Source organism: Cimex lectularius, unplaced genomic scaffold (genome assembly GCF_000648675.2).
Source record: "Cimex lectularius strain Harlan isolate CLEC.00 unplaced genomic scaffold, Clec_2.1 scaffold86, whole genome shotgun sequence".
Lineage (NCBI taxonomy): Eukaryota > Metazoa > Arthropoda > Insecta > Hemiptera > Cimicidae > Cimex > Cimex lectularius.
Window position 1 is genome coordinate 1,035,221 of NW_019392763.1, and position 14,402 is coordinate 1,049,622.

Below are 14,402 nucleotides of genomic sequence, written 5' to 3' on the forward strand. Positions count from 1 at the left end.
TTTTTTTTAAGTTGAACTGATCCCCATACAAACTTGTACACATGAAAGAAAAAAATATATAAAAAAATATTTCAAAGGTGTGACAGTAATCATTCTTTCAGAAAGTCAGACAGCTTTAAAGGCTCTCCAAGGTTTGGGGGATCAATTCAAAACTAGTCTGTTACTGACTGAATATCCTTAAAAAATTGCTAAAAAAGGAGTCTGGAAACAACTCATAGGCCCAAATCTATATTGTGGAATAAATTGCAGCCACATTAAAAGAGAACTAGAATCTTTGGTAACTAAAAAACACAAAAAAATAAGCCACATAAGCCAGGCATGTGACAAGGAAAAAGACTAGCAAAACCAACCCAATGGGAGAAAGATAAATTCCATTGTAACAGAAAGGAACTAAAAAGTAATTGTAATATTTACAGGATATGTTAGCTTAGAGAGTAAGGATCGACCTTTTTATGATCTCCTTTCTGTGACCAATATTGGGCTATTGTACATTTCCATTGTTGTCTAGAGCGCTTCATTAAGCAGAAGGCATTTTAACAAATCTCAAAGCTTTTTCAAAGATCCCTGTGTGTATCCTTCAGGCTTGGGCATTTTGTTTTCTTAGGAGTAGGAAACTTAGCCTACATAAAGCCTTCACCAAAAGAGTTTCGGTGTCTTTTCTTCACCTTTCTGCACAGGCTTGGTTCTACTACTCAGTGTTGATTCATTTGTTTTCAGTCTGCAAGGTGCAGTTAGCAGTCCAAACTATTATTCTAGTCCTAACACGTCTTATATTTTGTAGTTCCGCTGTTAGTTTCTGTGATGGTCCTTTGGTGAATTTTTTCGCATTCCTCTGTCATATATACAGTCCCATTGAGTAAAGAATTTATTGTTAATTGATTATCTGATGGGTGTATGTCACTAAAGGGTTCAGATCAATTTATCGGCCTCCTCGTTTGCCTTCTGCCCTGGTACCCACACAAGGGCAAATTTGTCGTTTTCCTCAATGTCTGACCAATGGTTACTTTTCTGTTAACCTAGCCTTTTAATATCCTTAGCACAACGTTCAAGCTTTAGTTTCAGTTTGAAAGACAGTGGCTAAGTGCCTAAGGTTTCATGCTTCAGTTAAATACTACCTTTAAAAAATGGAACTAGCAACAGATGACCAATCTCAAGTATGTCAAGAAGTGAGAAATGGTAAACTCTATTGAAATATTTTATTTGGTAAAGTCCTCAGCTTTATAGTTTACTCCATTTATTTTTTTCCTTTCATGGTGTGCTATTAAAATGATTTAGATTCTACTTGGCTGATAGATTCCAGGTTGTAAAATGAATAAAAAATTTCCAGAAATGATGAATGGTGGAGTGAGTGCGGTGTTCAATCATTTTAAAAAGATAGTTCCTACCACAGTAAGTTGTTTTCCAACGATCCGCATTTCGTGTTTTTAGTAGTAGTGACTTTTGCAATTCATGTCGAGAGATGTGGTTGTAGAACTTCTTCAACCTGATGATGAGCTAAAAGCTTGAAATCCTGATCATTGGAAAATAACTTACTGTGAGTAGGAACTATCTTTTTAAAAGGATTAAAAAATTTCCTGTTGCCTCTGGAGTTCCTCAGAATCTTCTTGGTCCTATCATTTTAAAATTTATTAATGCTATCACCCTTCGTTTTTTTCCCCCAATATACTAAAAATGGTATCAGCTGACCCAAAAACTTGCTGCCGCGATCAAGCACAATATTGCCATATTGGCCGTTGGGTGGCTTTCCTACTCGTTCTCTGTATGAAGCCAAGGAAAGGACGTTTCAATTTCATGGAACACATTGTATAAATATTTCATAAATATATATTTTATTATTTTACATAACATCTCATAATGTTCAGATATAAGATTCAATTAGTTATTCATATCTGATATGAGATTAATACATTAAAAAAAAATCATAAATACCACAGAACATAAGGACGGACAAAATGTCAAAATGAAACAATGTATCCTGGATCTGTCTATTATGTAATAATAATAACATTGATAATGTTTTATATTTCATTGGGTTAAATTAACTTTAAGGGTGCCCTTGGTTAGAATGAAACACTCAAACACTTCAGACCTGCCTAATCCAGGATGTAAATTCAATAATAATGTGTAATATTTAGTCACCGTTAAGTACTGATTATTTAGAGACCATGAGATGCAGTCTGGGGTGATTTAGGTTTAAAAAAACATTTTCTTTATTGGCCAACATTTCGATTTTGATCAAAATCTTCTTCAGAACCTGGGATTTTTAAACATTGTTGAAATTATACAAATAGATATAAGATATGACTATGAATTTATACAAGGATGTATATAATATAGAAATTTTATGTTTAATCAAAATATTTGTCCTCACTCAAAGTGTGTTTTCTCTCAACGCGACACACAACAATCACACATCTACATAGAAAACCACACTTTGAGTGCTTGCAAATACTTTGATTAAACCTAAAATTTCTATATTGTGTACATCATTGTATAAATTCATAGTCATATGTGTTTGCATAATTTAAACAAGGTTTACAAATGCTCAGCCCTGAAGATGATCTCGATAAAGTTCGAAACATTGGCATGATAAAGAAAATGTTTTTCTAAACCTAAACCCCAGACTGCATCTCACGATCTCTAAATAATCATTCAATAATGATACGAAAAATATTTAGTTTCGAATTATCTATAATTACAGTAAAATGACTGAGGTAGTGACATTTTAAGCTCTAATAACAATTATATCTAAAAGAAAGACAATTTTATCTTTGAACCTTACGATCATAGACCACGAGTGTTTTACTTTTTTGTTTTGTTGCATCATGATAAAGTTTAAATTAAATAAATATCTACAATCACCCACTAAGCTTATGAAATCGGCTAATTTATATACACCTACTTTTCTAAAAAAAAAACATTATAAAAAAAATAATAGTATCACAATTTGTAATTAACAAATAGACAACTTATCGGGTACAAATACTTATTATGAAAAAATATTATTTATCTGTATTTACAGTTTTTAGTTATATACATTGTTTGACCAACAACACCGTAGTTTCATTTTGATGATTTCAATATTTCTACATTTCGAGTAGAGTGCCATTATCCAAATCAGCCAACCTATTACTTGACATAGGGCGTGTGATTATATCATCCATCATCTCAGTCATGTCTTCATATCTGAAAACAATTTTTCATATTATAAGTGGTACTTATATAAGAAAATTAAATAACATTTTTCATACTTATCGAAAGGGGAATGGCGATTAGATGAATGGGTTCTTAGCAACCTAGGCGAGGGAACCATCCTAAATTGGTTTCGAGATCGATATGTCAGAAGTAAATACAGAACGGCCAAAAATAAAAGGAGAATTCCTGAGGGTTTTTAAACAGTTAAAGTTAATAAGAATATAATATAATTTCTGTAACTCACCGGCCATAAGGGAAAGCCACACATTTTTCGGTTTTACAAAAAGAATGAATGCAAATAGCGAGTAGAGAATGGATTTTTTCCATAATCTAAACCAAAGAACTTTTTCCCAACACTGGAAACAAGGGTGAAGTTCATCTCTAATCAAACAAAACAATATTCCATAAATGAAAAAGTTATTAGACAAATGTGTGAAAATATTAACAAACACTTACACCAGACACATCTGAAGAAATAATGTAATTACCCATGTTATTTCAAAAAAGAAAACAACCATTGAGCATATACTGAAAAAAAATGAGTTGCTATTATTAAGATTTTTTCTTTTTATATATATCTCTTATTACTTACATATAAAATACTCCAATATTATGTTTGTGCAGGGCAATATCAATCCCAACTCCACAAAAAACTGGAAAATAAATTTATACAATTAAAAAAATTAGCAAAAATGATATAATGTGTAATGCATATATGCATTTTACATTATAAATTCAATGTACAAAATTATACGGTAAATAACGTATAAAAAAAAATCTGTCTTACAATTCATGCCCAACTACCCACCTGTTGGGTGTCACAGATGAGGGCTCAAATCATTTTACAATACTTGTTTCATATTGTTCTCTGATGTCCTAATCACTCAGCCACCGTAGTCCCCTATTTCAAGGGGATATTCTTTCAAAATTTGTTAACACAATTTTACAGCAATTGAGGAATTGAGAATTAATTGGACAATAAAAAGAAAGCATGACAATTTTCAACCAAGTTAAAATAACTAACAAATGAAACTATATCTGTCTTTTTAGAGAAAATATGAGACCTAGAATAAACATTTAACATAATTATTGATAAAACAACAAAATAGAAAGATAAAAAAAAATAAACAATGCTTTTATGGTACACAGATGGCTCAAATAATGGGAAATGGTACAGGAATGGGTTAAAACTATGAGAACCATATGGCGCTTGGCTTCAAGCCAAATTGCTAACCTTAGAAACATGTGCCCATGAAGTAAATAACAAACATCACAACAATAATAATAGCATCTGATAATGTATGATTGGAATGCTATAAGCAAAATTAGATTATTTACATGATTTTCCATAAATTGTATTTTGTTTCATATTCTCTATTTCACACTCGGTCTAAAATAAATTGAGAAATCAAATTTCCCTATGTGGTTCTCTAGAAAACTAATTTCTCTTATTAAATTTAAAAAAACTGCCCAAAAGTAAAAAAAAGATCAATAACTACAACGATTATATTTGTTTCATTTGTTTCTCTTAACCAAAAAAGATACTTAATCCTCAATTATGGATGTTGATTGTGTTCACAACGTTTGAAACTAAATGGATATCGTAAAAAAATCATATTCTCCTCTTCTTCACCATACTTGCAATATAAAATCTTTCCCCTACGAGGATGGGCATAAAGGTCCCTAATCTTGCAGGATTTTTTAAAAATAAAGTATGTTCTAAAAATCACTATTTTTTGTGACTAATTTCTATTCTTTATGACATGTAAAAGTTCTTTCAACCTTTTTCAAATTAGCTTTTCTTTATGTACCAAATTGGCATCTCAAAAATGTTAAATTATTATCATGAATTAACAAAAAAAATTAATTAAAATTTAAGTTGAGAGTAGTATGTCTTGAAGCAAGGTGTCACACACAAGGTCACCTGACTTCAGGCAGAAGTATTGCATAGTTGGTCTTCTTTTTTTTATTTTTTTTTTACTACATACTGCACACATATTGGCCACCAGATTTAGAAATATCTTCGTAATCTGAATCACTTTTGCAATCATTACCAGATCACCCATTCTAAAAATTAGGCAAAAATCTCAGGTTCGGCACAAAATAAATGGTACAAAATGATTACATTAAAACATTCCCTTAGTTGTTAGTAGAAAAAATTGCATTTGCTAATATCTACCTGTAGGTTGTGTTAAAAGAGGTGCATGTATAATTGTAAAGAACTACAACGATTATAGCTAAGATAAAAACAAAATTTAAGAAATAAAAAATTAGCCCGCGTTAACTCAGGATAAAAATTGAGAATTGCATTCTTTGAAAATGAATTATCTCATGATTGTAAGGCTGGGGATTAACATGACCCTTGGCTCCACCACAACTATCTTTCAAGTCAAACTGCTAGCCATAACAACCTATGCACATGAAACAAACAAAAAACATTTCAATGGTACAGCAATAATCATTCTTTCAGACAGTCAGCTAGATCTAAAGATTCTCCAAGCCTAGGAGATCAACCCGAAACTAGTCTGGAACTGCCTGAATACCCTAAAAAAATTAGGTTTTCAAATAACCTAATGCTGCATCCCAGGTCATATGGGAATATTAACGAGGCAACACATTGCAAAAAAAAAAAGCAGCAATTCATAGGACCAAATTTATGTTATGGAATAAACTGTAGCCACGTTACAAGAGAAGTGAAATCTTCGGCAACTAAAAAACACAATAAATATTGGGAACATATGCAAGCAGAGAGACTAGCAAAACAACCCAATGGAAGAAAGAGAAAAAAAGAAAGGATTAAAACCCGTAGATTAAAAACCATGATATGCTCCGGTAAAATACTACTTAAAAAAGAATTGAATTATTAACAAATGATTCACGTTGACTATCTCTATAGAAGATTGAAACAACATATTCTAGGCTACCCTGCACTAGCTAGGAAAAGGCTGTGGTGCCTTGGTAAAAAAAATCTTTCATGAACATTAGCAGAGATCAGATTATACAATTTAGTTCTTTATTCCATTTGAAAATTCTAACGATAAATCATGAATAGAAAAATTAGTCATTTGTGGTGAAAATATTAGATTTAATAGAAATTTAATTGCAAAACATTTTTATTATATCGCACAATTTTTATTTAAATTATAGCCAACAGCAGAAAGTAAATATAAAGGCAGTTTTTTTTTAGATTTTTGTTAAATGCTGTTGTGATTGCCATCAAACTTTAATTGATCATCACTAGAATGATAGAAATAGTAAAGGCAGGGCGAGTATGTAGATTCAGTTTTCGTCAACGATGGTTCTACTCACAGACTTTGTTGTTTACATGTTGGAAATTTGTTAATTTTTGTTGTCAACAAATTCTGCGAGTCGAACCATCACTAGAATAATTCAAATCTACACCGGATTTACAATTCTTGTGTGATACTAACTTCGTCTATTGAAAAGTATTGACTGTTTTTGACCTCGCGTAGAGCCTGATCAGTCGAAGAATGTGACATCAGCAAAATTCTTACTTGCATTTTATTACATAGATTTTATTTTGCTAATTCCATAGTCAAACATGTATTCAATGACTTGCTAAATTTGCTGCCTCGCTGTCAGTAGAAAGAGTAAAACATAAACAAACATGAAAACTTAATTGGTTTTTTATATTTAAATAAATATTAATTACTATAGTCGATTTAACTTTTAAAAGTAATTTAAAGGAAATAGGAGATTTTGAGACAAATCTATGTCACCGTTTTTTTTTACATCAAAATAAAAGTTACTATTTCACCTTTTTAGCCTATTTCTTCTAACTTGTGTTTATCGTGACTAAATTTTAAAATAAACAAGATCAAAGTATTACTAATCTTTTCAGGTTCCATCCCAAAAACCTGCTGACACAGATTAATCACTTGCAAATTATAAAAAGTATTCCTGTCGATTAAAACATGAAAAAACCCTAATGCAAACAACAAAAGTACTGCATTGACATATTAAAACACATTAAAATATAAAAAGATCGTCACATCTATTTATAATTGAACTCCACATTGACTAAAGGAAACGTTTCACTTGGCAAGTGTAAGTCAGTATGGAATGAAAATACAAATCTTCATATTTTCTATTTTAAGATGAACAGTACTTTAATTTAGAGTTAGAAATAGTGGCTAATTATGTTTATATTTCAACGGATTTCATTGAGGTTTCTTCATAATTTGTCGTAATTTTAATTTTTTCTATATCTTAAAGATGATAAAGTAATTTTTCCTTTTAACACTTTAATTAAGAAAATGGGAAGAAATAAAAAGAAAACAACTATACTAAAACTCAAACAGCAGAGAAAAGACAACATTTATTAATACATAAAAAATAAAATGCTAATAATAAATTAAATTATTCTTATTATTAATAAATGTTGTCTTTTCTGTGCTGTTTGAGTTTTAGTATAGTTGTTTTCTTTTTATTTCTTTCCATTTTCTTAATTAAAGTGTTAAAAAGAAAAATTACTTTATCATCTTAAAGATATAGAAAATATTAAAATATCCATTTTCATTGATTAATGCTGGTTTAATCATTTATTAATATAATTTTTTAAAAATAAATTAAATATTGCAGCCAATAAAACACTTTAATTGAGCAAAAATGTATAATTTGATCCATTTTTTGAGACCTTACGGACTCTTTTTAATGGTACAACAGAATTATGGGTTTGAACAATATATCGATATATTCTATGGTGGGTGGACAGTTCCTCACTGAAGATGGTGCAAAGCCTAAACACCAAACCCCATGATGATTTAAATAACTCAATATGTTCATAATCATTTTTTCCATAAAAAAATTAAATATTTCAGAACCAGGTCAGTCAAGGGCACAGTGTGAAAAAAAATTCTTTTCCATTTTACGCTCAGATTCAACTATTTAAGATGGTGGAATCAGTGTATATGAATGGTACTGGATTAAGTACCAGTACTGGATTAATGAGATAATAACTTTTAAGTATTCTAATTAGCTTCATTTGGCTGCAAAAGTGGAAATAAGAAGAATATTATAACTTTTAGGAATAAGTGTTTATTCATGTCCTGCTGGTCCATATATTCTCCCTGCATTTGCCATCATCGGTCGTGACTTGCATTAAGAACATAGGAAATTTTTGATAGAAAATAAATCGATGGTTCACTTTAAAATTAGGAAGTATTTCAGAACCAAATCAAAGGCTTAAAATTTTGGGGGAAAAAAATCAATTTTTTCAGTGTTAAGCCCTCGACCTAGTTCTGAAGGACTTAAATAATTTATATTATGAAAAAATTGTTTCTTGTTCAAAACCATAATTGTCAAGGTTTTGTATCTTGAAAAAAAGGCCCTTCAGTCTTGTACCAGACAAACACCCATCATCAGGTCTATGCTAAACTTATCTGATCATACTCATCTTAACTTTTATAGAGTTATTATTTAAAAAAAAAATTAAGAGTGCAAGAATGCGGTAAAATTCTTCATCAGCCTGAAGATCATGAAAATACTTTTCAATTTGATTGATCCAGTGGGTTCATCTTGTAAAAGTTCACTTAGATTTTCTTATGGTTTTCATTTTTAAACCAAGGCTTAAAAAAGATCCATGATATATTTCATGAACTTACTCCTCAATCTTGCTCAGGGAGTTGAATTTTGGCCAGAAAGTACGCAATGTTCAGAAATGTTTAAAGTTGAAAAATGATTGAAAATACCAAAAAGTTTTTGTTTTTTCGCCGCCATTCGAGAGGTCGGGAGAAATTGGTAGCCAAATGAATGTAAACAATTTCAAATTGTTCTTTTTCTTTTTTAAAATTAATTTTACGAGTCTATGAAACTGATTCCACACCTTGTCTATTTTAGTAGCAATTATTCTTGCGACGTACGTTCAATGAATTTTTATGAAAATACCTTGACCCAGACAGCCTAGACCTGTTCGACCTCTCTTTTAAGTTGAAAAATAATCTTCGGCTTCTCTTCCTGTTAAAGAAAGTTAAGTCAAACTTACGGATGTTTCAGTTAGAAGTATAAAATTTATTTATAAGAATAATTCAATATTAAAAAATATTTATTGTTATTTAGTAAATCGTCCTACTCTAGGGTCATTAGACTGTTAGGACCTTCGCAAGTCTATTAGATTTTTAAATATAGATTCAGTAATTTGTAATTTTTTTTGTTTATTTATTTAAAAAGAAACTTTTCTGTTGTGATTTATCATCGGGGAATTGTTTGGAAGGCCGGGGTGTCATAAAGTTTCCACATAGATGCGATTGCGTTCACCTCAATGAAGGCTAAATCATTTGGTTGTAGGGGAAAAAACTCGCGTTTTCCGCATTTTAAACGTTCGAGAATTGTTATCAGGGCAAAAACCTTTAGAAAAAAAAAGATACAGCTAACAAGGGGACATTGAATTTGAACGAAGTACGTCCCGCGGTAGAAAGGTCGCACATTGACACCTTTGGCTTTCTTTCTACGTCCTCCTTATCACAGCTATTTTGACGAAAAAATATTGCGTTAGAAAGATAAAGGAAGATTATCTATCCTTCCCGAAAACAAATCCAAGTACGTACAATCGGAAACATCCAAACCGGCAATGAAAAAGAAATGTTAAAAATTTCAGTCAGGGATAGAGATAGAAAAAGTTACTTCAACTGTTTTTAACAGAAAATGTTTGATTTTTTTAAATTCAAAATTCTTCTATAAAAATTGCGTGAAGTTAGGGAGTTGTTCGCTTTTTATTACTCTTTTGTTAATCTGGCCCTATAAAAGCTGTGCCACTTAAGCTTCTTCTGGTCTAAAATTATGGTAGGAAATGCATTGGTTAAGGGATGATTATTTCATATCATTGGTCAACATAATTCCACAGTGTTTCAGAATCTGTAAAAACTACGCGAGGGAAATCACACAGACTTATTTGCTTAAGATGGAAGAATCCAGGTGTACAATGAAACAATGAATCGTTCTGGTCCGTCTAATCTCGCTGTGTTTGCCAAAACAGTTAGGAGTTTCGCTATGTTTAGTATGCCTAAAAATACGTTCGAAAATTCACAAGAAACACAAAAAATGACAAAGATAAAAGACAACGCTTAAATTCAACTACTTAAGATATTGTGGAATTAACTACTGGATCAGCATTGCGAGAAAATAACTTTTATGTATTCTATCTAGCTTCGTTTGGTCAAAAAATGAAAATAATGAATTATAACTTCTGGGAAGAGTTTATTCACGTTCTACTGGTACGCATATTCTAGCTGTGTTTGCTAAAATCGCTTTTTCATGTTATGTTCATGTTCAAGTTATGACAGCGTTGAGGCTGGTTGAGATTTTGAGTAGAATGAAATTGGATGAATGTTTTCATTTTTGGGTATGTTTAAAGCGTTAGAAGTTTGCCTATCTCTAGTTGTACCTAAAAGTACGATCGAAAATTCACAAGAAACCCTTACAATAAAAGGACATACACAAATTATAACGCACAGAGTCAACTCTTTAAGATGGTAGAATCAGTATAAACAGAGTAAATAATATTGTTGGGAAAGAATTTATTATTGTTCTATTGGCCCGCATATCCTCGCTGTGTTCGCCAGACTGCTTTTTGACGCAGTTCAGTCATGTTTGAGCAATGTGGTCCGCCTAGTTTCGCTGTGTATGTTAAAAGCGTTAGTAGTTTGGCTATAACTGCTGGTTATGCTTACAAGTACGATCGAAATTTCACAAGAAACACACAAAAAAGGACAAACGCTACATAAAACGCACAGACTCAACTACTTAAAATGGTGAAATCAATAGAAACTAATTATAAGATAAATATTATAACTGTTTTGTAATAAGAATTTATTCTCGTTCCGATAGTCCGCATGTTCTCGCTGTGTTTGCTAATATCGCTTTTTCATATCATCATGGCCGTAGAACATTTTCGGTAGACAGGAAATGGTTGAATGTTTTCCAAATTGGGAAAAATCAAATTTTGAATCAGTAAATATATAAAAAGTTTAAAAATACCAAAATAGCTTCCACCAAAATAGGCCAAAAAATTGTTAAAAAAACATGCAATTCGGATTCGTTTTCAGCACTGTGAAGCCCTTAAATATGAATTTTTTAATTTTTTTAAAATATATATTTTTGGGCTAGATCACCGGGGACTTTTTTTCTCTTGTGTACTGTGTTCCACTTACAAATTCACAACTCCTTTGGTTTTTATCCAAATTCAACGTCATTACCATCGTTGGAAAGCTTCTCCTTTTATAGTACGTCAAAAATGTTTTGATTTTATGTCATCATAAGTGAGAAAAATAAAGAATCAATCAAAACTCCTGAAACGTTCTTCGTTATAAATCTGATTCTAAATTTTTTCGGATGCCAAGTTTGTGCCATCACGTGTAGTACAATAAAGTCCTAAGTCCATGCAAAGTTTCCCGTAGATCAATGGGGTTATTTCCAACTTAACAACATTTTTTGTGATTTATGAAGAAAAAACTAAGGCAATTAGGATGGTTTCAAAAATGTGTATTTCAGTTTTTTGAGGTGAGAAAAAAGAATATCAACTTTATTTCTTATTAAATTTGTTTTCGCCTACTTTCCACGCGTAAAATATAATGCTAATTTTTTCGTACCATTTCAAGGCGTAGGGATTTCTTCCTTTTGAACTTATTAAACTTTCGTTTAGTTTTGTTTCTTAGCTCGGTTTTTTGAAGTTTTTTAAAATTACAAAATGGTTATCAGGGGTATAGTATCGAGACCTACCTATTGCTCAAGAATTGCTTTCCAACGTACCATAGCCTTTTCATAACTATTTCAGGACAGTTGTATATGATAGTTGGTCTCATACATATTATTTATCTTTTAAGTTTTTGAGGATGCAGAATGTAGTCAAATAGTTCTTTTTTGTTTTTGTTTGTGTTTCTACATTTTGTGGACAGAAACAAAAACGACAGATAACTTTAAAGAACATATATTTTACAATTTTTTAAAGTGGCATTTTACTGGAGCATGTCTGGTAAATATAAGCAAGGGTTTTTAATTTCTGTTGAGTATAACTTCCTTAGTTATCCCATGTTTTTGCCTCAGTAACCCAAGATTCCAGTTCTTTTATGTGGTCACAAAATTGATTTGGGCCTGTATGTTGTTCCGAGGCTTCCTTTTTAGCAAGTTTGCCTGTTGCTTTGTTTCCTTCGGTCCCATGACTTGGGGCCCACCAGAGCGTTAGGTGTTTTTTGAGTTTTGAAGCAGTTTCAGACTAAACGCAGAATGATTCTTTTCGTGATTCTTATTCTTCAGATTCGTTTGGGTTTGAATAAACTTTTTAAGTTTTTCCAGCTGTGTTGTACGGCTTTTTTGTTATTTTTTATTGTATATGCATTTCGAGGCTCATTTTTGCCTTCTTTTCAGTAAATTACTTCTAAAATAATTATATGTTTTAGAAGTAATTTACTGAAGGGAGATAAAAATAAGCCTCGAAATGCATATACAATCAAAATAATTTTTAAAAAACGTACATCACAGTTGGAAAAACTTGATAAGTCTGTTCAGACACAAACGATTCTTTTCGTGTTATTGCTAAGTAGGTTATGTTTATTATTATTATTAATTTCAATTTTTTTGAAGTCACGATAGCTCAAGTGGTAGAGTAGCGGCGTATCAAGCCGAAGGTCGTGGGTTCGAATCCCGCTCGTGACTGACTTTTTTATCTCAACTTAAAACCTTAATTAATTAAATATTTTTTTTTTTTTAGGAAGAAATAAAGTTAATATTCGTTTTTTTGTACCCCACCCCCAAACAAACTAAAAAAACCTAAATACAAATTTTGGGTAAAATCCAAAAGTAATTCATTTTCTCTTAAATTTTCCGCCTTGGTGCTTTCTATTCTTCAAATAAACAAGACTTTATAGCTAGATGACATTTTTTCTAGCCCAAATGCCAATTTACTAAAAAATAAGATAAAATCCTTTCAAAATATAGATTTATAAATACTGAAATGTGTTTCTTTTCTTCTAAGATGACCGATCAGTCATACTTCGAGATAATTTAATATTAAACTTATTTCAACTAAAAGTTCTACAACTTCTGAATATATTCTGTATAATTGATACAAGTTAACGTTCAAATATATAACCACTGTATGTTTCTACTGTCTTTGTTTATTATACAAATAGCTGTTTAAAGATTATAAAGTATTTAAGACTTAAAGTCCATGCTGGAATCAAACACCATTTCAAGGAAGTCAAGTTTATCCCCATGTAGCTCTAGAAAAGAATTTAATGAATGGCCCTAGAACAAAAATAAATACAAACAATGACGTCACTGGCTTTCTGCCATAAACGAAGTTATAACACTTAATGGCACTTAAATATTCAATTATTATTTAATATTGTGTGCACGTGCCCATTGTAGTCGGGGACAATTGGTTGCATATTTAAAGCGAAGGTGCTAATTGTAGAATTTAAGAATTGGCCTTCGACGGTTCGACATCATCTGATGATCATTTATTTTGAATGTTTATAGCAAATCGTAAGAGAAAAAAAATTAACAATTTCTTGTTAGTACTTGAAGACCTTGTATTTTGAAAAAATTTTATGATTATAATATTACATAATTTAATTGATTTTTACATTATCGTTCATTGTTTAAAATCGTTAGTTAATAAGGTTTGTTTTTAATTTATAAAAAAAAATTTCTCACCCACCTACAGAGGTGAATATCCCATAGAATCTGATTATAGGTAAAATTAAGGTCCAGAGCCTCGAACTCTTCTCCCCATAGTTGGTCAGTTCTTCTTCACATACACCATAAACTCCAGTGGTGAACATTCCCGATCGTCTAAAAAGTGCGATCTTTGAGTCTTTTTGCCATAAGTACTTCCAACCGCGATCGTGTCCTGCTTGATACTAGTTCCGTCCCTCTGCTTCGCCGCCGCCAGAACCGCGACGATATGCCATGCCCCACCATTGACCCTTTTCAGTTCGATTTATCAACAAAATATATATACTCTTAATCCCTATTAAATTCCCTGTTAAGTAAAAAGCTAAAGTAGGAGAAATATATTTCTTTAAAAAAAATATAAAAAAGTTGTTTCGGCATAACTGAAATTGTGCATAGCTGCGCTTTGGAACGTTTACAACTACGGAAAAGTAGATATCTAAATATTTTAAGCGTCTTAACTGCATATTTTTGCTTTGGATCACGTACAACGAAAAAAGAGATGGATATTTCAGGAA

At 31.3% G+C, this 14,402-nt stretch overlaps 2 protein-coding genes across 2 annotated transcripts in view; one reads left to right on the top strand and one right to left on the bottom strand.

Annotated features, from left to right (window-relative positions):
• The window catches only part of LOC106663976 (GTP-binding protein SAR1), a 45,915-nt gene that overhangs the window by 2,116 nt on the left and 29,397 nt on the right, over nt 1–14,402 (top strand). The window lies entirely within an intron of this gene.
• On the bottom strand, nt 2,605–14,114 carry LOC106663975. The gene is made up of 6 exons (XM_014389264.2): nt 13,871–14,114; nt 3,788–3,848; nt 3,652–3,723; nt 3,440–3,576; nt 3,252–3,381; nt 2,605–3,186 (listed from the first exon to the last, which is right to left on the bottom strand). The coding sequence occupies exons 1-6, from the start codon at nt 13,992–13,994 to the stop codon at nt 3,087–3,089; spliced, it is 624 nt and encodes a 207-aa protein (XP_014244750.1). The 5' UTR covers nt 13,995–14,114; the 3' UTR covers nt 2,605–3,086.